The sequence below is a fragment of the Ovis aries genome, chromosome 6 (genome assembly GCF_016772045.2).
Source record: "Ovis aries strain OAR_USU_Benz2616 breed Rambouillet chromosome 6, ARS-UI_Ramb_v3.0, whole genome shotgun sequence".
Taxonomy (NCBI): Eukaryota; Metazoa; Chordata; class Mammalia; order Artiodactyla; family Bovidae; genus Ovis; species Ovis aries.
In genome coordinates this window covers 111,950,035-111,974,973 of record NC_056059.1, presented here as the reverse complement: position 1 = coordinate 111,974,973, position 24,939 = coordinate 111,950,035, and the positions used below count along the sequence as shown (strand labels likewise).

The window sequence follows — 24,939 nt, the reverse complement described above, 5'->3', positions numbered from 1 at the left end:
TTCACTCTGGAACTATTTAGTTTAAGGATTTCATGTAGTGTAGTGTTAGTTGCTCAGCGGTGTCCAACTCTTTGGGACTCCATGGACTGTAGCACACCAGGCTTCTCTGTCCATGGGATTCTCTAGGAAAGAATACCAGAGTGGGTATCCATTCCCTTCTCCAGGGGATCCCCTGACCTAGGGGTCAAACCCAGGTCTATGCCATTGCAAGCAGATTCTTTATCATCTGAGCTACAAGGGAAGCCCTCTTTAAAGGACTTGCCTGATAAGTTCCATAAGCATCAGAGTGCATTGTTTGGAATTTTTTTTTATGGATAGTTTTTATTTCAGTTACACTGTTGTAAAGTTTTGTGTCTTCAGGGACTGAACTGCATTCAGGGAGCTGAGTTTGCCATGAGACACCACTTTAGGGCAGCCCTCTTATTTTTCTATTCTTAGTTTCAGTGGAGGCTTTAAAAATAAAATTTTTAACTGTGGCTACTGAACTGTTAGCTACTGAACTTGGTAATTGTAAGATTTCCTAGAATAAGTTTCATTGGCATGCAGATGCTTGTAATCAGCTGTTAGTGTTGCTATAAATATCTCTTGCCTTTTCAAGCCCTGGGTAAAGCTGCACTAATTGTTCTAGCTTCCAGAACAATGTTAGTCAGGCATCACACATTTATGGGACCTCATTGCGGCCAACTGTTTTGATTCAACCGGGACAGATATCTGTGTAGCTCAGAGAAACTCCTCACACACACAAAAGGCAATAAAAAGTTATTCTCATTCTTGTGGGAAAAGGACACCTTTTTTGGTGTGTTAGAATCAGGTTTACAACTCCATGCCTGTTTATATCTAACTATGTCATCTTCTAAAATTTCATTCTGAATTTACAGGGATGAAAATAATTTGAATATAAGCCATCAAACTAAATATAAGCCATTTTGTCTCTCTCTATATATATACATCTAACTTTAAACACTTGTTCTGCTTCTAACTAGCTTTGTGATCCTGGGCAGCTCACACAACTTCTGTGATCCTTGTTTATAATACAGGGATGATAATATATATGCCATAAGATGTATATCCTCTTAGACTGCTGTTTTTTGGAAATTAACGTATGTGATGCTATTATTAGCACAGTGTGGAACACCCAGAGCACATTTAAATTTGTTTCCTTTTCCCCAGCTAATTCTCAGAGAAGAATGTCATTTTTATTCAATTAAGCAGATATTAATTGAGCACTCATTATAAGCAAAGTACTGGAGATACCAACCCTCCATTCGAGGTTATTAAGAAGCTCATCGTCTTCCAAGGATGACAGACCCCTCTTCTGTCCTAAAAGTCTGAAGGAAGTTCTCAAGGAATCCGAGGGGAAAGAATATTAGTTTTATATGGTTAAAAAAAAGGGTTTCATGAAAAGCTTGAAGCACCTCAGGCTAGTTCTTGAAGGATGAATAGTTCTGACCTGACAGAAGCAAGCTTTGGAAAGCCAAGAACGGAAAAGAACACGGTAGCAGACAAACCCATCAAGGAAGATGAGACGGCACATGTGCGCAGTGTGGCCAGTTGCACTGGGGAACTGGGCCCCTCAAGGGAGAGGACCAAGCACCAGAGAGACAGATGGGAGACGGAGTCGCCAAAGGCCCAGGAATACCTGCGGCTCCTCCACATTGCCCCTGCCAGTGCAGGACCCTTCAAGGCAGCCTGACGTCCAGAAGGCAAGTGCTGGCGCTCCAGTGGAAGGTCGGTACACACCTATCACCTTAATTATTTACTCAACAGACACTCATTGAGTATCTACTATGTGCCAGGATCTGTCTGGGATGCTTGGGAGGCAACAGGGAGCAAAACAGGGCTCCTGCCTTCATGGGGTTCCATTCTCCCAGGGCAAACTCACAGTAATTAGATACACAGATAAGCGTGCTGTAAAATAAAGTTTTAGGGAATAGAGCTGAGAAGTAAAAGACAGTGTAGCGGATGGACGAGAGCTGTTTTCCAGAGGCGGTCAGAGATGTCTTCTGGAGGTGATGCTTAAGCAGAGATCCAAGTCACGTAAATAACGTGGGAGAGACTTCCGAGGAGAGGCGTGGCAGTGGCAGGGCCCTGATTCGGGGCCAGTCCATGGGCTCGGAGAAGAGCCAGGAGCCTGGGTGTTCCCAGGGCAGTGCCAGAAAACAAGGTCGGAGATTTGCGGGTGCAGATGAAGCTTCCTAAACCCTAAGCTCTATAACATGCCCCCTCCCCGCCCCCAGTCATGCTCTGACCTTCTGAGCTTGGTCCTCCCGGGATTTGAACTTGGCTCTTGCAGGGCAGGGTCTCTTGACTCTCCGTAGGCTCACTCTGCCCTCACTCAAACCCCTGGCCTCAGTGCCCCCTGTGGCGCACAAGCCTAGACACTCGAGTTGGGAAAGGCAATGTCTGCAGGGATGTGGTCACGCGGGTGGCTGTGCCTCCCCACAGCGTCCCCACCAGATTCTCACCCCGCTCCTCCAGGCTGCCCGTAAGGATGGGGCGGGCCGTGGCAGGCTTGGCTCTGACACTCCTCTCTCCCTCGAGCGTCTCCCTGGTGTCATCACGCCCCTACTGCTCCTCTCACTCTCTGACCTAACCCTGAACACAGGCCCTTCCGTCAGTTTGCCCCAACCCAGCTGAAATGGACGGGGCTGGACGGTTTCGCAGGATTTTATAGCAGGCTGCCATCTATGGGGTCGCACAGAGTCGGACGTGACTGAAGCGACTTAGCAGCAGCAGCAGCAGTAGCACAGAACCCTGGAGGGACTTAACTAGAGTAACTGACAACTGCCCCTGCCATGGCGGCTCTCAGAACCCGCCAGGCCCGCTGCAACTGCCCCCCACTTGGCTCTGCCTCTTCCTGGGCAGCCCCCGGCCCCCAGGGTCCTGGTCCCCACAGAGGGGCCCTCAGAGAAGCAGGCAGCCAACTCCTCTCCAGGTCAAGGCCCGCCTTCCACTCCACTTCCTGTCCCAGAATCCTCTTCTTCCTGCCTGATTGACACTGGCGTCGCTGTGGGAGACCCTGCCCAGCACCTAGGGGCTTGGAGCCCAGCTTAATCTCTCCTGAATGAAACCGAGTCCCCCTAACACTGAGTTCACTTACGGAGTTATGATTAACCTCTCTCTCCAAGACTTCATTCCCTTTCTTGTCCTTCCCTGACCCCCTCAGGACTGAGGAGAGTCAAAGAAAAGGAGGGATTGAGGCCAAGCAGGACCCTGGGGGCCCTCTTGGATACAAAAACCCTTGTGTATAGAAAAAAGGCCTGAGTCCCCTAGGTCTTCCTCAAGTTCCAAAGAGCCGACTCACGCAGTTAATGATTAGAACAGTAGTCATGGACTCCCGACTCCTTCTGGAGACACAGAGAAGAATCTGGTGCACGCCTCGAGTTGTTCTGTAAAACCTAAGACCCTACCAGGTGAAGGATGGGGACTGCGAGCACAAACACGGAGACCCCAGGCTGATGAGGCCAGAAGGGTGATGACTAAGATTCCTGAACCATCGCCCTGCTACCTTACCATGGACCAATCAGAAGGAGGCCCACAGTCAGGCATCCTAGGACCCTCCCCTAACCCTGTCTCCAAAACCCTGTCCTGGAAGCCATCCAGGGTTCAGGGCTTTTGAGCCTGAGTCTCCCTTTCTCCTCTGTTGATGTCCTGCAAGTCACCCCTGACTTTGTTGCCAACACCGCTGTCAGAGTTTGGCTTTCGGTACATCAAGCACATGAGCCCTCGCTCGGTAACAAGAGCTCGTCCTCGGAGAGTCATTCAGAGACCACAGCTTATCCTGTGGGCGGATTTCTCACAGCCCCGCCTGGTGCCCCTGGATGTGGGTCGCCCTGCTCCGAGCTGCTTGGGGCAGGAGCTGGCTTGACACCTTGATTCTCCTCTCTGCTCTGTAGCCCGGGGTTGGGGGCAGCCAGGAACCGTGAGGGGGGCTGGCCTCTTGCCTGGAACCTCTGTCTGTGCTGCTGAGTGTCTGGCTGGAGTGGCCGGTCGGCTTACAGTGGAAAGAGGGGTTGAGGGGTACGAGGGGGCAGAGACCGGCAAGTCTCAGGGCAGGCATGTGGCTCCTTTTACCCATCAGGCCTTGAGCTGAAGACCTGTCACCCTGCTTCCAAGTGGGACCCTGAGGGAAATGGAACAGAGTAGTTGCCCAGATTCAAACAGGACACAGAGCGAGCAGAGTCTGGATGACCTTGGAGGATGGAGACCGAGAGGGACACGCCATGTAACATGGGCATGGATACTGACGGTGAACTCATGCAAGACTGTGAACTTTGATTCCAGATCATTCTATGTCCCAGACACAACACATGGGGTCCATTTTCTTAATTCCCAAGATGAAGAGACTTGGCAAAGCTCCACTGCTGGGGAGTGGAGGTCAGGGATGATGTGCGGGTAGGCCTGACTTGGGGACTGGGATTGTGACTACCACACCAGACAGCTTCCTACACAAGGAAGCCTGAAGCTTGTGGTGAGAAAACAAAGTGGAAGGATGTGCTGAAGCAGGTCTCTGGGTCACGGGACACCATGCTGAGCTCATGGCCCTTGTCCGTCATAGAGTACAGTGGAATCATCTAGAATACAGTAAGGAACTACCCAGCAAGAATCCTACAGGAGTTGCTTCTACTGCCCAGGCATGGAGAGGATGAGACAAGTGTCCCCAGGACAAAGGTGTCCCTCCTCTAGGAGAGAAAAGAGAACACATTTATGAACCTTTCCTCACCACTATCTCCTATCACCATGGCAACTGTCATGATATGGGTGGGATTCATCTCCCCAAATTCATGTTCAAGTTCATAGCCCTAATGCCTCGCAACGTGACCTTCCCGAGAGACAGAGTCCTTAAGTAGATGTAATCGTTAAGGTAAGGTCATTAGGATGGGTCCTAATTCATGTTGACTGGTGTTCTTAGAAAAAGGGGACATTTGGAAAGAAAGACAGACATAGAAGGACAATGTGCAAAGATACAAAGATGGCCACCTGCAAGCCAAGGATAGAGTCCCTCATGTCAGACAGTCCTGTCTGTGTGTGGTACTTGTCTCTAGCGGCCTGAGCAAATGAACCCACACCCCACGAAGAGAGAGGTGTTGTCTCTACCTTACAGGTAAGGGAGCTGAGGATCAGAGATGTTCCATGCCCCCTCGAGGCTTCCCCGGTGGCTCAGCGGTAAAAAAAAAATCTGCTTGCCGATGTAGGAAACATGGGTTTGATCCCTGGGTCAGGAAGACCCCCTGGAGTAGGCAATGCAACTTTCTCCCATATTCCTGCCTGGGAAACTGCTGGTGGGCCACAGTCCACGGGGTTGCAGTCAGACACGACTGAGCAACAATGACAACAAGGGTCTGACATCCATCCGAGGCTGAGATTTGGGCTGCCTGCCAGGGTCCAGCCCCGGTGGATCCAGGGAATTCGAAGTGGGGACAGTGTTGGTGTGAGAAAAACTTATTTATTTATTAATATAAGATTAGATTAGGAAGAAATAGTGTAGTAGGAAAATTAAGTGGAGAGAAGAGGCTGATTAACTTGAGTTACGTGGAAAACCAATAAAGTTCCAGACAAGGAGTTTGCACCATCTACGTTAGGCTGCCGGCGCCCGTTTGAATATCGGAGAGTGCCCTGCCTTGGGCTCTCTCTTACGGATCTTAACAAGTAAGTAGACATAGTGAGCCTCCCCGCCCCAGATGGGAATTCAGCCTGAAATTAGAGTAAAGAGGAGACATGGGGGAAACCAGTCCAGCGACTGGCTCTCCTTCTATTGTCCTTCAAGGCCTTTTATACTTTTGATTATACATAGAGCTCAATGGGTAATACAAAATTACAGAGCGTTCGCAGCCCAGACTCTTTCTGTATATCTTTTTGTATACAAAAGGTCTCAGGTGATTTACATTATCTTCTGGCCAAGAGGCTTAACACTTTTTGGCTCTTTTCCTTAATGAATGTTAATTTCGTTTCCCCTGAAGTGTTTTTCTTTAATCTGCATCTCCTTAAAGCATTAAAGTTACATCTCTACAGAACAAAGGTGCAGTGGGTTATAACAAAGAAGGTACTTAACTCAAAGATCTAATGTTGCTAATACCAGGTCTACTACTTGTTTTCTATATACCAACTATATCTAAAAATAAAGGGTATGAAAATTTGGCAGCAAGTATTGGCTCAACAAATGAAACTTTTAATCAGTCCTATTCTAACGATTTTGACTCCTCGGAAGCCCCTACATTCCTACGATGTTTTAAGCTTCCTGTGCCTCCTGCGGTCAGGAGGCCTCAAACAATCACATGCGCAGCTGTACGAGTCCTGCAGGCAGGCTAGAAAGCCATCAGAGGGGTTTTTGGATTGAAACACTCTTTCAAATGCAGAAGACTAAAGCCCTGAATTGACTTTTTCCAGAGAATGTCAGAAGAGTGGAAAAGCAGGCAGATTCTTATTTTTTGGGGGGTGGATGCTCAGGAAATTCCAGGGGGAAAACCTGAGGTCTGATTAGCCTTGCCATCAGAGCTCTGCTGCATGAACTTGTCACGGGTGGAATTCCTCACACTGGCTCCCGGCAGCTGCCGAGCCTTCTCCCACCGCCTGGAGCTGCTCCTCTAGATGGGGGCGTGGGAGGCTGGGGGACGCTGGGGTTTCCCAGGCCTGGAGCAGACTGCACCCTTGCGCTGCATCGGAGGAGGCCCCGACGGTAACCATGGTCACTTGTTCCTTCCGGGTTGTGGTGGAAACCAGTCCAGTGATCTCCCTGGTGCCCACATGCAGCAGGACACCTCCCTCCCGGGGGAGGGAAGGGATCAGCTTCTGGGCGGCCAGGAGGAAGAAAGTTTCCTTATTTACATCGGAAAGCTAACGAAAGCCTCACGGGAGTTCCAGCTCTTTAACCCCAGGGGGCTGAACCCTGAGAAAATAAATAAGGTGGCTTGGGGAAATGTGTGAAAGTGGCAGTGTGCGGGCCTTGGTGGCAGCCCCTCTGCCAGCTGCCGTCATCCCATCGCCGAGCTCAGGGCCTGCTGGCCTTCACCCCTTCCGCTACGCCAGCTTCTCCACCCCTGGGGGGGCCTGGGGGCTGGGGGCAGGGGCTGCTTCTACCTCCCCCTTGAACAGGGAAGGAGACTCAAGCTCAAGGACGCAGAGAAATCCCCAGCCAGTTAGTGGCAGAGCTAAGATTCCAACACAACATTTTATTGTCTCTCCATAGAAGCCAATCAGAGCCCACTGCTGAGCGCCAGCTGTTTGTAAGAGGGAAGGAGGGGAAGGGTGGAAACAGAGGCCCGCCCACCTCTCTTTTGCGAGTGCAGGGCCTCGGAGTTCTCCCGCCGTGGGCCCTCTTACCCACCCCGTCTCCTAAAGGTGTTGAAACTGGGAACCAGGTTGGTCCCTGCACTGAGGCCCCAAGGCCACACGGCAGGTGCGATCTGATCATTCCAGGGCTGGGTTTGTGGAGCAGGCTTCTCCCCAGAGCAGAGGAGCCGGGAGAAGATTCCAGGCCGTGAGATTGCTGGGGGCTGGGGTTCCACCTGACTTCCATCCCATTCTTCCTGTGACAGCAGCTTTCCAGCTGGGGCCCAGGGAGACCCCAACGGGTCAGACTCAAAGGATGGAGGGGGCATAGTGGGTAAGTGACTCACTTCGAACGACCACATCAAAGGGAAAGAACAGTAAGTCTGACGAAGGGGCAGCAAGCACAGACCTGCCACCTGCCCCCACCCTCTGCCCCGGGGGTGGGGCTGTAACAGGATGGATCTTCCAGGCAGCCAGGAGGGGGCAGGAGGTGGGGGAGGGGGAGCTCTTCATCCAGCAAAGGCCCTAGGGGTCCAAGGGGCCTGATACGTGCTCCCCTCGAGGGTTCTGGGGCCCCAACAGGGGGCTGCCTTCCCCAGAGCCTCAGGCAAAACCTGCAGAGGAGGCTTTCCCCGCTGGAGCTCCTTCCCTGGGGAGGAAATATATATGGGGGGGGGGGTCATTCCAGCAGATCCAACCCTGGACAGGAATAAGCTACAGGCTCCAGTCTGTTCTCCTCCTTAAAATATTGAGACAAATTCACATCACATAGGATTAATCTTTGTCAAGTGTACAATTCCCTGGCATTTAGTCCACTCATAGTGTTGGGCAACTACTCTCTCTGTCTAGTCCCAGCACACCTTCCTCAGCCCCGAAACAGGCCTGACCTCATGAAACAGGTGCTCCGCCCCTCCCCCAGCCCCCAGGAGCCTCCACCCCATCTACATCTCTCTTGCTGGGGTCACCTCTTCTGGATGCTTCCTACAAATGGCACTGTACGACCCCCCCTTCTTCTCGGCGACCTGCAGAGTACGGGGTCGAGAAGAGCTGAACTGTGGTTTCCATTCTGATATATGTTATCCTATGCTGAGACTCTCGTGCATGTGTTTTATAATGAAAGTCACACATTTGACGGCAGGAAACCCGAAAACTGACAAAAATCCCAAAATAGACACTTAAAATGGCTCCTGGCCCCATTACTCAGAATAACTATGCCAATATTTCAGAGATCAATCTTCCACTTTTCCCCTCAAGCTAATATCAGTGAGCATCCAGGTTGTTTTACCAGGCTACGTGCATGGGGTTGGTTTCATGACTTCTCTGTATCTCCTTTCCTACCTATACAAGGACATGATAAATAAGTAAGTAAAGTCACTCAGTCGTGTCCGACTCTTTGTGACCCCGTGGACTGCAGCCCACCAGGCTCCTCAGTCCATGGGATTCTCCAGGCAAGAATACTGGAGTGGGTTGCCATTTGCTTCTCCAGGGGATCTTCCCGACCCAGGGATCGAACCCGGGTCTCCCGCATTGGAGGCAGACGCTTTAACCTCTGAGCCGCCAGGGAAGCCCAAGGACATGATAATAGTACCTAATTCAGGGGTCCATTGAGAAGATGAATGAGTGAATAACGTGAAGCACCGAAAACAGACCAAGCCACAGAATGAATGCTGACCCAGTGCATACACATCAGCTATTGTCATATTTTCCCCACAACTCAGTGTCCTGGGGATCATTGTATCTGCAGAAGAAGAAACCGGGGGTCAGAGAGGTCAAGCAATTTGCCAAAAGGCAAAAGGAAGCAAATACTGCTTTTCCAGTCCGGGGTGCGCTCGGTTGTCATCACCACCTCCTTTTGCAGAGAAACTCCAATACTTTGGCCACCTGACTCATTGGAAAAGACCCTGATGCTGGGAAAGATTGAGGGCAGGAGGAGAAGGGGGTGACAGAGGATGAGATGGCTGGATGGCATCATCAACTCGATGGACATGGGTTTGGGTGAACTCCAGGAGTTGGTGATGGACAGGGAGGCCTGGCGAGCTGCGGTTCATGGGGTCGCAAAGAGTTGGACTCAACTGAGAGACTGAACTGAACTGAACTGAAGGCCGAGGTGCTGGGAGGTTGGTGTCTGCGGTCACACAGCAAGCTGGGGCAGAGCTGGTTCCCAGCAGACCTGTTGTCTGCCTCCATCCCACCCCCATGGCTCCCTCCCGGGTACCGGAGGCCCCTCAGGGATGGAGACCCCTGACTGGGGCCCTCACCTCTGTGCGGCTCCAAGCTCCCCATTCTCCCTCCTGGGTCCGCAGGGCTGTGGTTGGCGTCCCCCCGGCTGCTCTCGGAGAGCAGAGCGGAGTCCCGAAGACGCCGGCTCCTCAGCGCCCGGGTCCCCGCCTCCGGGGACGCCGGGTGCCCTCGGAGACGGTCCAGGGCCCTCCGTCCATGGGGCCTCCCCCTCCGCCCCCGAGCAGAGTGAGCCCTGAGCAGCCCCGAGAAACGCCTCAAGCCCTGAAGCTCGGAAGCCAGCTCAGGCCGGAGCTCTCAGCACCGCCCGCTCAGCGTGCTCAGCCTTGCTTTGTAACCAGAACAACCCCACGGGGCGTGGAGCCTTCCCTGAGATTCCACAGGAGAGCTTCGAGGATGCAGCCTTTTCCCAGGATGCGAATTAAAAACATCACCCGACCAAGACGGCATCACAGATAATTCCCTGTGGAGGACCGCGGGGCCCCAGGGCTCACGCGCGGCTCGAATCCCTGCAGGGCGCTCGTGCCCACGTCCTCCGTCTGTCTGGAGGCCTCTGGAGAAGAGGGCACTTCTCCGCAGGAGCTGCGCCCTCATCATTAGGGGCCCACGCGCTGCCTGGGTCCCGGCCGACCCCGGGGAGCCCCATCCGGGCTGCGGCCTGGCCGGTCTGTCGAGGAGGCGGCCTGGCTTGTTGGACGGAAGCTGACTCTGGGAGCGGGACAGCCCTCCCTCCAGTGAGGCTCGTGCGTCGTCCAGCTGGGGGCTTGGCGGCCTCGGGTAAACCTCCCGGTTCCTCAGTTCCCAGGGCGACCCCAGGTGAAGCCTTGGTGAACTTAGAAATTGCAAATGCCTTGGACTGTGTCCCTGGAGGCTGTCAGGCACCGCTAGGTGATGAGAGGACTGAGCAGGCGGAGCCCTGCTGCGTGGATGGTGATGCTGGCGGGTTTGGGTGTGGCCTTGACACCGGGGAAGACTCACAACGTCCACTCTGGATAGACCTGTGGGGCAGGCGATGCCTGGGGGACTCTGCCTGCCCAGCCTCTCTCCTTGGTCCTTCTGAACACATGAAAACTCACTTGATACACCTGGAAAATCCTGCTCATCCATGACCCATGGAGAAGGCTCCCAGACACAGAGGAGATCCCCAGGCCTAGAGTTTAATTGACACATCAGAGGACAAAGCAACAGGATCGCTCCAACATCTAGAGCAGAGGTCCCCCAGCCCCTGGACCACGGGCGGGTCCCAGTCCATGGCCTGTTGGGAAGCGGGTTGCACAGCAAGAGGTGAGTGGCGGCAGAGCAAGTGAAGCCTCCTCTGTGTTTACAGCCACTCCCCATCGCTCCCATCACCTTCAGAGCTCCGCCTCCTGTCCCACCCAGGACAGAACTAGATTCCCATACTAGCGAGAACCCTACTGTGAGCTGCGCCTGCTAGGAATCTAGGGGGCATGCTCCTTAGAGAATCTGATGATCTGATTCTGCATTTTGGTGAGGTGTATAACTATTTAATTATGTATCACAATGAAATAATAATAGTGGTAAAGTACAATGGGCTTCCCTTGTGGCTCAGCTGGTAAAGAATCTGCCTGCTATGTGGGAGACCTGGGTTTGATCCCTAGGTTGGGAAGATTCCCAGGAGAAGGGAAAGGCAACCCACTCCAGTATTCTGACCTGAAGAATTCCATGGACTGTCTAGTCCATGGGGTCGCAAAGAGTTGTACACGACTGAGCGACTTACACTTTGTCACACTTGTCACTTTGCACGATAAACGTAATGCATTTGAATCCTGAAACCATCCGCTCCCCACCCTTGTGGAAAAATTGTCTTCCGCAAAACCAGCCCCTGGTGCCCAGAAGCCTGAGGACCGCGGCTCCAGGCCACCCTCCTGTCGTCCGTGCAGCAGACCCTCCTGCGGGTGCCCCTCAGCTGGCTCGACCCTCTTCACCTGCTGCCAAAGCCCCCACCAGGTCTGGGCATCCCCTCTCCCACCCACTCAAGGGAGTTGGCGCCTCTGAGCCCACGGGCAATGGATGCGGCTCAGTCTGAGCCATCCGTGGTCCCTCCTCACCCGCATCCCTGATGGCTTAGGCGAAGCCATGGGAGGCGATCCTGGTTCTGGACGGAAAAGGAGAGGGTCCTCTGGGGATTGGGGCAGGAGTTCCTCCCTGATGGAAAGGATGTGTGAGGAGAAATCGCCCCTCCTGTTCCCGGACGTGATTCCAAGAAGGTTCGTGATCAGAGGCTGAGCCGCCCTCTTGCAGCCATGAGACAAACCTGAGAACAAAAGCCAGGGAACCAAGCAGTGCAGAAAGCACCCAGGCCCTGGGTCAAACCAAACCGCAGCCCCCAGCAGACGCTGTGCTCCTTGTACACGAGAGAATAAATCTGTAGTTGCTGAAGCTGTTGCTGTCCACACTTGAGTGTATGTGTGAGGATCACTCGGGGTCTTGTTAAAGCACAGGGGTGTGAGTTGGGGCTGAGTGAGGCTCCCGAGTTTGAGTTTCCAGCAAATCTCAGATGATGCTGATGCTGATCCAGGGGCTACACTTCTGAGTGAAAAGTGAAAGTGTCTTTCAGTCATGTCCAACTCTTTGCAACCCCACGGACTGTAGCCCACCAGGTTCCTCTGTCCATGAATTCTCCAGGCAAGAATATTGGAGTGGGTTGCCATTCCTTTCTCCAGGGGATCTTCCCGACCCAGGGATTGAACTTGGGTCTCCCACATTTCAGGTAGATTCTTTACCATCTGAACCACCAGGAAAGCCCTTACCTGTGTACAGCAATGAAGACCCAGCACAACCAAAAATATAATTAAAAAAAATAAATTTCCAATTAATTTTCAGTTTCATTTCAGTTGTTTTCAGTTTTTTATTATTACTATCAGAATAATCTTGACAAATACAAAATCCAATTCAATCCAGTAAACATTTGCCAAGTGCTTTCTAAGCTTCCTGCTCAAGCTCTGATCTAAGGATGCCATTATTCAGGCTGATGAAGGTGACCAGGACATGAATGAACCGAAATCAAGCAACAGATCAGGTGAGATAGTAGGCAAGTCTGTCAGAAGCTGTGAGCACCCAGATGAAGGAACAAGGGGTTCTGTCGGGAGCGCAGGGCATCAGGTAGAGAGAGCATGGGCTGGATAAATAAGGGTGGATGGAGTTTCAGGCCAAGGAAACAGTCTGGCAGAGGCAACTTGTTCTGAAACAGTGCAACATGGGAGGATAGGAGTGGTCAGTGATGTAAAGTTGGAATCCAGGGATATGCATAAATGTGGTGGGTATGACCTTGAGGTCGGCCAGGATCAAGACAGGAAAGACCTCAAGTCAGACCCAGAAATGTGGACCTTTTCTATAAGCAGTTGAGGAGCACCAGAAGCTTAAAGGCTGAGATGTGATGTGATGTCACTGCTACAGGCGTCACCAGAGAGTGAGCCATCAACTGAGTCTTGAAGGTGGCACAGATCACACTCACCTTGCATTCCACACAGTGGTTAACACTGCCCTTTGCCTAGAGTGGTTACTGAGTAATGACTGAATAAATATTGTTCTTTTCCCTCCAGCTGTTGAGCTGTCTCTCAAGAAAGGCTGTTGAGAAATTGCCTCTGGCTAGGTCAGAGGTCCCCACCCTAGGCATTCCAGCTTTCCCTTCAACAGCTCAATCACCACTGCATTGTCGAGACTGGCATCCTCATCCTGCCTGTCTAGTGCCATCTCTTTGAGGATGAGTCAGGTTGCTTTTGACTGCATCTCACTCAGTGACAGAGAGAGCCTGGGACATGCAGCGCTTCACGAGTACTCTCTGGATGAACTGGAAGAGTGCGTGGAGGACAGACGGAGTGGCAGAATGAATGAGGTCTGGGTACAGGCTAGCCCTGCTCTTCCTGGAGCCAGTAGTGTCTCATCCCCTGCCTTCCTTGTGTTCTCTACAACTCACAGCAGGCATGAAGGCTGTGCTCTTCAGCCGCGGGTACTGTTTGCCCCAGGTGCCATCACAGGCTTTTTTAGAGCTGTTTCCTGATGGCTTTCATCTGAACTTCTTTTTATTTATCATTTATCATATTTTCGGTTGTGCTGGGTCTTCATTGCTGTATGCAGGCACTTCCCTGGTGGTTCAGATGGTAAAGAATCTACCTGCAATGTGGCAGAGCCAAGTTCAATCCCTGGGTCAGGAAGATCCCCTGGAGAAGGGAATGGTAACCCACTCCAGGGGTGAGGGGCGGGGTGGGGGTGAGAGGAATCATGTCCAACTCTTTGTGACCCCATAGACTGCAGCACGCCAGGCCTCCCTGTCCATCACCATCTCCCGGAGTTTACTCAAACTCATGTCCATTGAGTTGGTGATGCCATCCAACCACCTCATCCTCTGTTGTCCCCTTCTCCTCTTGCCTTCAATCTTTCTCAGCATCAGGGGCTTTTCCAATGAGTCAGTTCTTCATATCAGGTGGCCAAAGTATTGGAGCGGCAGCTCCAACATCAGTCCTTCCAGTGAATTACATATGACAAAAACAGCAAAACTTATGCTCCCTTGCATGCTGACTGACAGTGTTCATGCAAAGGGCCGCTTGTCTTCTCTCTTCTCCAGTTTCCCAGGGTGGTGACTGACACTCTTTGTGACAAAAGGGACTGAGGGCTAGAGACTTGGGTTAGAGACTGATAATTCCACGGGGAGCCTCTCTAAGGCCTTCTGCCCCAAGTTGTGGAGGGGACAGGTGTGCATACATTGCACGTACCCGTCTGTGGTGCACCTGCGTGAGAGTGTGCAAGTGTGTGTGTGTGTGTGCTTATGTGCAGAGGCACATGGCCATGTGTGCACTTTGGAAATTTTATTCAAAAGAAGCAGACATCTTTAAAGAATGATTAAGATGTTTTAGAGTGATTCCCTTTTTTAAAAAAGACGTAAAAAGCCTAGAGATGATCAATGAACTTGTATGGAGAAATTTCATTATAAAACACTAAAAGATGTTGAATATATAAGGCTTTGAAACACATGTATCACTAGAGAAAGAGTCTTCTAAAATCTCTAATTATTATTATTATTAGTTTGATCTAAAAAGGCAGAGGAACCAGAGATCAAATTGCCAACATCCGCTGGATCATCAAAAAAGCAAGAGAGTTCCAGAAAAACATCTATTTCTGCTTTATTGACTATGCCAAAGCCTTTGACTGTGTGGATCACAATAAACTGGAAAATTCTGAGAGAGATGGGAATACCAGACCACCTGAGCTGCCTCTTGAGAAATCTGTATACAGGTCAGGAAGCAACAGTTAGAACTGGACATGGAACAGCAGACTGGTTCCAAATAGGAAAAGGAGTACGTCAAGACTGTATATTGTCACCCTGCTTATTTAACTTCTATGCAGAGTACATCATGAGAATTGCTGGACTGGAAGAAGCACAAGCTGGAATCAAGGTTGCCAGGAGAAATATCAATCACCTCCAATATGCAGATGACACCACCCTTATGGCAGAAAGTGAAGAGGAACTCAAAAGCCTCTTGATGAAAGTGAAAGAGGAGAGTGAAAAAGTTGGTTTAAAGCTCAACATTCAGAAAACGAAGATCATGGCATCCAGTCCCATCACTTCATGAGAAATAGATGGGGAAACAGTGGAAACACTGTCAGACTTTATTTTTTGGGGCTCCCAAATCACTGCAGATGGTGATTGCAGCCATGAAATTAAAAGATGCTTACTCCTTGGGAGAAAAGTTATGACCAACCTAGATAGCATATTCAAAAGCAGAGACATTACTTTGCCGACTAAGATCCGTCTAGTCAAGGCTATGGTTTTCCAGTGGTCATGTATGGATGTGAGAGTTGGACTGTGAAGAAGGCTGAGCACCGAAGAATTGATGGTTTTGAACTGTGGTGTTGGAGAAGACTCTTGAGAGTCCCTTGGATTGCAAGGAGATCCAACCAGTCCATTCTGGAGGAGATCAACCCTGGGATTTCTTTAGAAGGAATGATGCTAAAGCTGAAACTCCAGTACTTTGGCCACCTCATGTGAAGAGTTGACTCATTGGAAACGACTCTGATGCTGGGAGGGATTGGGGGCAGGAGGAGAAGGGGACGACAGAGGATGAGATGGCTGGATGGCATCACTGACTCGATGGACGTGAATCTGAGTGAACTCCGGGAGTTGGTGATGGACAGGGAGGCCTGGCGAGCTGCGATTCATGGGGTTGCAAAGAGTGGGACACGACTGAGCGACTGAACTGAACTGAATTAAAATTTCTGATACTCTATCATTTTAACCTACCACAAACAGCAATTTCATTTGGTTTAAGTTTTAAAATGACTCATGGTTTTTTCATTAAGTTGATACAACAACCATGAGTCATTTTTTAGATAGGGTCAGAATCAAAACCAAGCATTGCACATGGCTTCTAACAAATAGCTTCAGTGTTATGAGGTGTGACATAGCGTACTCCTTTAAGATAAATGAACATGAATATCTTTCCCATTTGCAACCATACAGAAGGCTGTGCCCTCAACTCTCTACCACCTCTTTCTTATTTTTCTAAAGTAAAACTTTAGCACTTTGTATCATGTGATACACTGAACAAGAATTCTGAAATCACATGAGTAATGAGCATTTTAAGTTTGGAATGCAAATACTGTTCTACAGGTCTAAGATGAATGCTACCTGCCAGCCAAGTTACTATTAGCTGGTGTTTATTTGACCAGTTTCCTCATTTTTCTGACAATGAGTACCTTGAGGCACAGAATTTGACCAAAAAATTAATGTTGCTTTGATACAGTAACTAAGCATTTTGACTGTACATGAGGTCATTTTTGAAGGAGCAAATTTAGCCTGGCAATGCACAGTTAAGATTCACCTCAGAACAAAATAACACCTGCTAATCATGCTGCGATTCATGGGGTCACAGAGTGAGATACGACTGAGGGACTGAACTGAACTGAACTGAATATATCTGTAGTCACTGCACCCCCCACCTCTCTACCAGAGGCCAGTCTCTAGGTTAAGGAACCATATGGTAATAAATGCATGAGAGTAAAATCAGCTTTGAGCCTCAAAACTATCTGCAACCAGACTGCCTAAGACATATGCTCAACTGCTGTGTTCAGATTTTCTATGGAACCCCCAAAGGAACCTGCTGTCCATCATTTCAGTCTTGGTGGAAGAGAAGAGTGACATAATCCCAATCTAATCATGAGAAAAAACCCAAATCCCCAATGAGACACGTTCTCCAAACACCTGAGCAATCCTGAAAACTGTCAAGGTCATCACAAACAAGGAACATCGGAGGAAACACCGCAACCAAAAGAAGCTCTATCCACAAATAGCGGAGAAGGCAATGGCACCCAACTCCAGTCCTCTTGCCTGGAGAATCCCAGGGACAGGGGAGCCTGGTGGGCTGTTGTCTGTGGGGTCGCATAGAGTCAGACATGACTGAAGCAATTTAGCAGCAGCAGCAGCAGCATCCACAGAGGAGTCACACCTATTAAAGGTCACGTGGGATCTCAGGTGGCTTCCTGGACAGAAATGACTGTGTTGTTGTTGTTGTTCAGTCGCTCATTCGTGTCTGACTCCTTGCAACCTGATGGACTGCAGCTCACGAGGTTTCCCTGTCCTTCACTATCTACTAGAGTTTGCTCAAACTCATCTCCATTGAGTCAATGATTCCATCCACCATCCCATCCTCTGTCGTCCCCTTCTCCTCCTGCCTTCAATCTTTCCCAGCATCAGGGTCTTTTCCAATGAGTTGGCTCTTTGCATCAGGTGACCAAAGTATTGGAGCTTCAGCTTCAGCATCAGTCCTTCCAATGAATATTTAGGACTGATTTCCTTTAGGATTGATGGGTTTGGTGTTTGGATCTTGCACTGTAGTTCAAGGGTATTATTTTCTCAGTGTATTGAACTATGACTTAATGTGTGGACACAGCCTTAGCACAATGCTGGCACGTTGTAAACATTCTTTGGGAGGGATGGTCTATTTCTCTCCATGAACGTCCATGAAAAGGAGGGCATGGGAAAAGTTCAGAGGACCAATGACACCAACAGAGAGGAGATAATATTGGAGCTGGACCTTAAGGACCTATGTGTGTCTGGCAAAGCTGGACTGGAAGGGCATCTCAAGTAAAGGGAAGAGCAGGAGCAAAAGCAGGAAGGGGACAAGCTCACAAATATTCAGGAAATGGTGGATGAGTGGTTTAGTGTGGCCAGATTAAAGTGTGTGTGTCTAGAGATGAATTTTAAATAATAGGCTGAGCTAATAGGGAAAAGGCTACAAAGCTTTATCTAATACCATGACCCCTTTTTAAAAAAGAAGGGTCATGGCAGAAGTTGGGATTGCACCTTCAACAGAAAGGGTGAAGATCCGTGGGAAGTTGTTGGGGGTAAATTACATATTCTCTGCCAAATCTTAGAGACATTTCTCAGAAAAGATCCTGGAGTCCACATGTTGTCTTCTAAATTTGCTTTGTGTTCTGACCTATAGTCTTTCTCCAGAAAGAATCTGGCTGCCACCTGGGGATAAGATGATATTCTTGTTTTGCAGGAGACCACCTTGGTCTACATCTCCTTGTGGAACAATGAAGCTTTGTCTTGCTTGGGTCCAATAATCCTCCAAAATATCACTATGTAAGTACCTATTTGAGCAAGTCATGATTCAATGAGGTGATGATCATAGCAATGGAGATGGATCTCAGGATGAGCCAATTTTACATGAGGCTTGGAGTTTGGGGAAATAGCCTCCTTCAGTGGAATTCATGAGGAACATCCATAACTCTGTGACCTTTGCAATTCTTGAATAGGTGGAACATGGATGGAATCCAACCACAGTTACAACTTTCTGTATTTTTACTGTGGACTAGGATAATGTTCTAGAAAATTTCAGTTAGATGCCAACCCAATTTCATATACACCCATTTGCATGTGGAGGAATCTTTTAAAAGTTCATGAGATGTCTATTTCTACACAGCATCACCATCTGACCCAGCAATCCCAACACTGGGCAGATACCCTGAGAAAACCATAGTGCAAGAAGACACATGTGCCCCAGTGTTCCCTGCAGCGTGGTTTACAGTGGCCAGGACATGGAAGCAACCTAAAGGTCCACAGGCAGAGGAGTGGATAAAGAAGACTTGGTACACGCATGCAACGGAATGTTACTCAGCCGTGAAAAGGAAGGAAGCTGAGTCACCTGCAGAGACGTGGATGGACCTAGAGACTGTCGTACAGAGTGAAGTAAGTCAGACAGAGAAAAATAGATGGGTATTAATGCACATAGGTGGACTCTAGAGGAATGGCACCAATGAATGTGTTTGCAGGGCAGGAAATAGAAATGCAGACACAGGAAGGGAGGACGACGGTGGGACAAATTGAGAGAGTAGCAGGGAAATACATATACATTAGCATGTGGGAAATAGACGGCTAGTGGGAACCTGCTGTATAGCCCAGGGAGCTCAGCTCGGTGCTCTGTGGGGACCCAGGTGGGTGGGATGGGAGTGGGTGGGAAGGAGGCTAAAGGAGGGGATGCATATGTGTTTGTATTTATATATATATATATACACATAGGATTCCCGCTGCTGTACAGCAGAAACCAACACAACATTGTAAAGCAATTATACTCCAGTAAAAAGTATATTCAGAGAAGGCAGTGGCCCCCCACTCCAGCACTCTGGCCTGGAAAGTCCCATGGACGGGGGAGCCTGGTAGGCTGCAGTCCATGGGGTTGCTAAGAGTTGGACACGACTGAGCGACTTCACTTTCACTTTTCACTTTCATGCATTGGAGAAGGAAATGGCACCCCACTCCAGTATTCTTGCCTGGAGAATCCCAGGGACGGGGGAGCCTGGCAGGCTGCCGTCTATGGGGTCGCACAGAGTCGGACATGACTGACGTGACTTAGCAGCGGCAGCAGCAGCAGCAAAAAGTATATGTGGAAAAATTCATTAGGTCTGAGAATATTGACCTCAGGCCGACGTGTTTTCTGTGACCTGGAGCTGAGTGTTGACACTTGGACGTCAGGAACTACCCAGTTTGCCATCACTCCCAGGACTCCTCATTGTTCCTGTCCCGAAGGCAAGGGTCAGCTGCCATCTATTACTCATTATTACTCCTATAGTTCTCACGCTATTGCTTTCCTTACAGCCGAGTCAAGAAGAAGAGGATCAACTTCTTATGCTCAAACATCATGGAAAGTAAAACAATAAAATGTAGTGAAGTCCGTGTCATTGCAGATGTGAGTTCTTTTTACATTCTCAGCAAGGAAACAAAATGTACCTGTTTTTGAAAGAATACAACTAAAGGCCACCTTATGAACCAAATCTGTCCTGCTTCACTGGATGCTAATGGGTCAGCTTCCTGAAAAATTTAGTCCACCGGGCTCCTCTGTCCATGTGGTTTTCCAGACAAGAATACTTCCTGACCCAGGGATTGAACCCACATCTCTTACATCTCCTGCACTGACAGGAAGGTTCTTCACCACTAGCACCACCTGGGAAGCCCAAATAATTCAGCATGAGACCCTAAATGAGGTGCTGCTATTGTCAGTTGTCAGTCGCTGAGCAGAGGGAGGGTCAGAGAGGTTCAAATCACAGCTAGACAGATGCTGGGTCTGGGGCTCCACTAGATCCAGGCACTGCCTAGAGGAGGCTCAGCAGAGTAAGGACCCCAGCTGTGACCACAAGGTGTAAACTTTTAACAAGACCCAGGTCAGTAATTTCCTCCTTACTGGCGTCTCAGGGCCCAAGGGTTCCTCTGCCCACCTAGTAACTTCAAGGGCCTCAGATGAAAATGGCGATTCAAATGCCGGGGTGGTTTCCCCAGTTCAATCCTTCATTCACCAAGTGTTTACTGAGTGTGTCAGGTAAAAAGAGGACAGAGGGGACCCCGGGAGTCCAGGCTTTAAACCCGGGGCTCCTCATCCTCCTAGCCCTGTGATCTTGGCCCAGCCTCACATATCTTCAAGCTCCAAAATTCCATCTGGAAAACGGGATGAATTATATTGGAAGGACTGATGCTAAAGCTGTTGCTCCAGTACCTTGGCCACCTGAGGCAAAGAGCTGACTCATTGGAAAATAGTCTGATGCTGAGAAAGATTGAAGGCAAAAGAAGGGGGCGACAGAGGGTGAGATGTTTAGATGGCATCACCAACTCAATGGACATGAATTTGAGCAAACTCTGGGGCATAGTGAAGAACAAGGGAGTCTGGCAGGCTGCAGTCCGTGGGGTCGCAGAGTCGGACGTGACTTAGTGACTGAGCAACAACAATGTAGGTTAGTATATCATGGAGGGGCTCCGATGAGATTTGAGGAGAGCTTTGGGTAGAATGAGTTAGTGTTCATAACTTCCCCCCGACCCCACCAAGATTCTGCTGCTGGGGTCCTCGTCCCATCACAGAGGGTCTTTGCAAGGCTGTGCTCAGTTGGCCACTGGGGGTAAGAAAATGGCTTGGAAGAACCAGATCTAATGTCACGCATGTAACACTCCCTGCCTCCCACACTTACACACAGACAGGATTACGCCAACCACTTTCCCTGCAGGAACTGGCTCTCTCTGAAGGGGCGTGGCTGGGAGGAGTGTGAATAAAGTGACACAGGTCTGTGAGGTGTAAAAACCCTGTCTGTGTGGGCTCTTATATAAAGGGCCTTCCCAGCCTCTCACGGTGGATGAGACCACGGGAATCGTGCAAGCTTCCTCTCCCATCTGGGGTTGCACTGGACCTGCAAGCTCAGAACAAGGTAAGAGCTGGCTCTCTGAAGAGTGTCATTCCTTGCCACCCCCTGTCCCTACCCCAGCTCCCTTGAGGACCTCAGGTTCCTGGAACCTGGATCTCCTCAGGGACAAGTAGGGGCTGAGTCCCACTGCCATGAAGAATGAGCAGGTCTTTATCGGACATACCTAGCTCCCAGCCCAACTTCATTTTGGGAACCCACATATTGTGACTGTGGGCTCCCTGTATCAGGGAGGGCTTCCCTGGAGGCTCAGATGGCAAAGAATCTGCCTGCAATGTAAGAGAAACCGGGGTCTGATCTCCAGGTCGGGAAGATCCTCTGGAGAAGGGAAGAGCAACCCACTCCAGTATTCATGCCTGGAGAATTCCATGAACAGGGGAGCCTGGTGGGCTTCAAACCATGGGGTTGCAAAGAGTCAGACATGACTGAGCGACTGACACTTTCCCTCTGTTCCTTTATCAGTCCTAACGAGAGGCCATATGCCCAGGGCAGATAATGGAATCAAGACCATTCTCCTAACCAGCCTCTTCTTAAACAAAAGTCTGTATTCTTTTCAAATGGAGCACCTGCAATATGAATGATCTTATCATCAAGAACTAAGCCAGATGAAGTGAGTTGTTCCTAATCGCTTTTTTTTTTAAATTTCTGAAAGGCAGAGTAAGGTGAAAGCAAGAGGGATTCAGGGACGGGCGTGGTGGTATAAAGGACCAGGAGAGGTTCCGGCTGCCTGTCTCAACTGTGTCACTTGCCCATTATGGGATATTGAGCAATTTATTTGCTGCTCTGAAACTTAACTGTCACGCCTGTTACCTGATGGTGATGTATTATGACCTGCCAGGCAGGGCTCTTGTGTGAATTAACAAGGTGGAAGAGAAACACAGGTCATATGCTTAGCACAGAGTTGGTGTCAAATAGAAAGGCTAATTCTCCTCTTTGAGGGGTGGTTTTTGTCACCCACTTGATAAAAATCTATTCAGTTTAGTGTAACAGTTAAAGTCATCCTATGTCTTTAATGATTTATTTTTAAAAGCATTGACTGGGGACTTTCTCTATGGTAAGGACAGTGTCAAAGTATTCTAAATGCATTGGTGGAAACTCACCTCTGTTCTCCTGGTTGACTTTGCCCAGTCAAACTGTGTGATCGCCCATTCTTCATGCCATTCCCTGGGCTCTTACTGAAGCCCAAATGCCCCTGCTCGCCAACCACTCATCTCAGAGTGTCCAGGCCTCATGCATGTTCAACCTTGGGTCAGACATCACCTTGTGTGTCGCTTCCCATGTCCTTTCTCGTGTGATCACCTGAGTCCCTGTGGAACGGTGAGATAGAAACTCGGCCCACTGCAGCTGAAAGAGAGTCGACAATCATCTCACCCAACATCTTGATTTTCAGACAAAGGAGCTGAGACCCAGAGGGGGAGAGTGACTTGCCCAAGATCAGATTGGGGGATATGGTTGGGACAAACTCCAGGTCAATGCTATTTAGATTCCCCCAAAGAGTTGCCTCCAAGTTTTTAGGATGTGAGACTTTCTTACTCACCTTGATCAATTCAACATCTAGTCTAGGGCATGGCTAGTAGTCGGTGCCCCATGAAAGTGCATTGAATGTTGAATGGAGCTGGAGTAACTGAGTGAAGGGATGAGGGCGTGAGGACTGACGGGGTTCAGAGGGTGCGGAAGAGTGAGGGAAGGGCAGGAAGTTTCTGGCATTCAAGGCTCAAGCAGAAATGCGAATAGAGCAGCTGCTTGTCTACTGATTCCAGGAAATAGAAGGTTCTTGGATCTCACCCTGAAGCAGGCAGACCTGTGCCAAGTGGAGGGGAGGGTCCTCCAGCCCAGCACTGACTCACCTGCCTTTTGTCAAACAGGTTCCCACCAAGCTGAAGGCATGAGGACCCACGGCCTCACCCTGCTCTCCCTCCTCCTTCTGGCTGTTCTGATGCTCTTGGCGGAGGCCAAAAAGGAAGGAAGGAAGAGACACGGCAGCAAAGCCAGCACAGAGGAATCACATGCTCTGGGCAAGCCCGGGAAGGAGCCGAGGAGCCAGCCAACCAAGCACCCGATCAAAGGCAAGTTCGTCACCCAGGACCACGCTGACTGCAGATGGGCGGTGACCAAGCAGGAGGAGGGCATTGTGCTGAAGGTCGAGTGTACCCAACAGGACAACACGTTTTCCTGTTTCTTCACTGGCAATCCAACCTCATGCCTAGAGTTGCACAAAAGCAGCGTCTATTGGAAACAAATTGGCCGGAATCTGCGTTCTCAGAAGGTCATCTGTGGTGATGCCAAGAGTGTCCTGAAGACCAGGGTGTGCAGAAAGAAGTTTCCAGAATCGAATCTCAAGCTGGTGAACTCTACTCTGATTAGGATCAAGAAACCCAGCCAGGAGTTAATGGAGCCCTCTCCCATGGACACGGTTGAAGTGACTACCTCCTCCAACCCAGAAAAGACCCAGACCATGACCACCAAAGGTCCTCAGTGTGAGGATGAAGACTTGGAAAACCAAAGGAAGGCAGCCCAGGAGTACTGCGGGGAGGTCTGGGGCTCTTTGTGCAGATTCTTCCTCTCCATGGTACAGGGCAGTTCATGCTAACGAGGTCGAAAGAGAACAGAGTCCTTTAGGAGGTGTCACGTCAAAGCCTTTTCATATGCTTTAAAGATCTCCTAACTCCCCGTCAGATGAACATTTGTGCTATGGCTATGCAATGGACTATTTAAACAGATTTTGCAATTTTTGTCTCTGTTTTTGGAATTTGTTTTGTATTCATTTCCTTAGATGTGATTTTAAGAGGCTATTGTCCTGTATTTTTCCACGGCCCACAAAGCTTTGTTTCTATGAGCAGTAAGGACCAGTCTTTGAACTGAAGAGTCAGAGTGGTGATTTCAGGGCAGTGCACTTTCTGCCCAGTTAAGATAATAAAGCCCTGTGCCTTTTTCAGAAATATGTTCAATCACTGTTTGATTTCTCTCTGCCTAATTCCAATGCACTTGCAAACAGGTCCTCATATATCAGTGGAAAAAGCATCCTGTTCACCAGCCATCCCAGATCATCCCATAAGGTGATCCATTCCTGAATCCCTATCTTCCCAGTTTCAGGCTTTGATCTGTGGTATTTGATGCTTACTGAACTGATTTCACCTGAAGCATCATGTGATGAAGATACCTGTCAGGGGCTCACAGATGGGAGGAGGGCAGACAGGATTCAAAGCCAGGACATCAACAAACCACATCCATGAGCTGGAGCAAAATCCTCCCTGGCTTCAAGTTAGGGCTCCCATCACCACTCGCCATACACAGGACTCCCGAGCTTGGAGAGATGGGCCTGGATAAGTACAGTGCCCTGAGAAGAAGATTCCAGTGCAAGAGGGAAACTCAGGGTGGAACCCCAGAGAGAAGAGGCAGAAACTTCTGGGAGATCTCAGGCTGAGCTTAACAGGAGAGGTGATATTGAAGTTAGAACTTGGAGAGTATCTTTAGGTAGGAAATGGGCAGAATGGAGGCACGATTGGCAGTTGACAGATATATGAAAACAAAGAGATGAGAAAGATCCCAAAAGAAGGGAGAGGCCATGTGGGTAGATAGTGGTGAAATGCAGGGATGATGTTGTTAGCCATTTACATGCTAGTCTGAAAGATCTGAAAGGGTTTGAATTCAAGAGTTGGGGAGAGAGAAGGATGTAGCCCCAAAGTCATGTCACAATTCCACCATGAACAAAAAGTAAGGAGCGGAAGT

At 49.6% G+C, this 24,939-nt stretch overlaps 1 protein-coding gene across 2 annotated transcripts; it reads left to right on the top strand.

Moving 5' to 3' along the window:
• The first annotated feature begins 21,142 nt into the window (after positions 1 to 21,142).
• On the top strand, positions 21,143 to 24,149 carry LOC101106941 (fibroblast growth factor-binding protein 1). 2 transcript variants are annotated; one of them, XM_004010004.5, is made up of 2 exons: positions 21,143 to 21,216; positions 23,076 to 24,149. In XM_004010004.5, exon 2 carries the CDS (start codon positions 23,096 to 23,098, stop codon positions 23,798 to 23,800), a length of 705 nt encoding a protein of 234 aa, XP_004010053.1. In that variant the 5' UTR covers positions 21,143 to 21,216; positions 23,076 to 23,095; the 3' UTR covers positions 23,801 to 24,149. The 2 variants fall into 2 exon arrangements, with proteins under 2 accessions (XP_004010053.1, XP_060273670.1); XM_060417687.1 differs by having other exon boundaries at positions 21,143 to 21,820.
• The last annotated feature ends 790 nt before the right edge of the window (positions 24,150 to 24,939 follow it).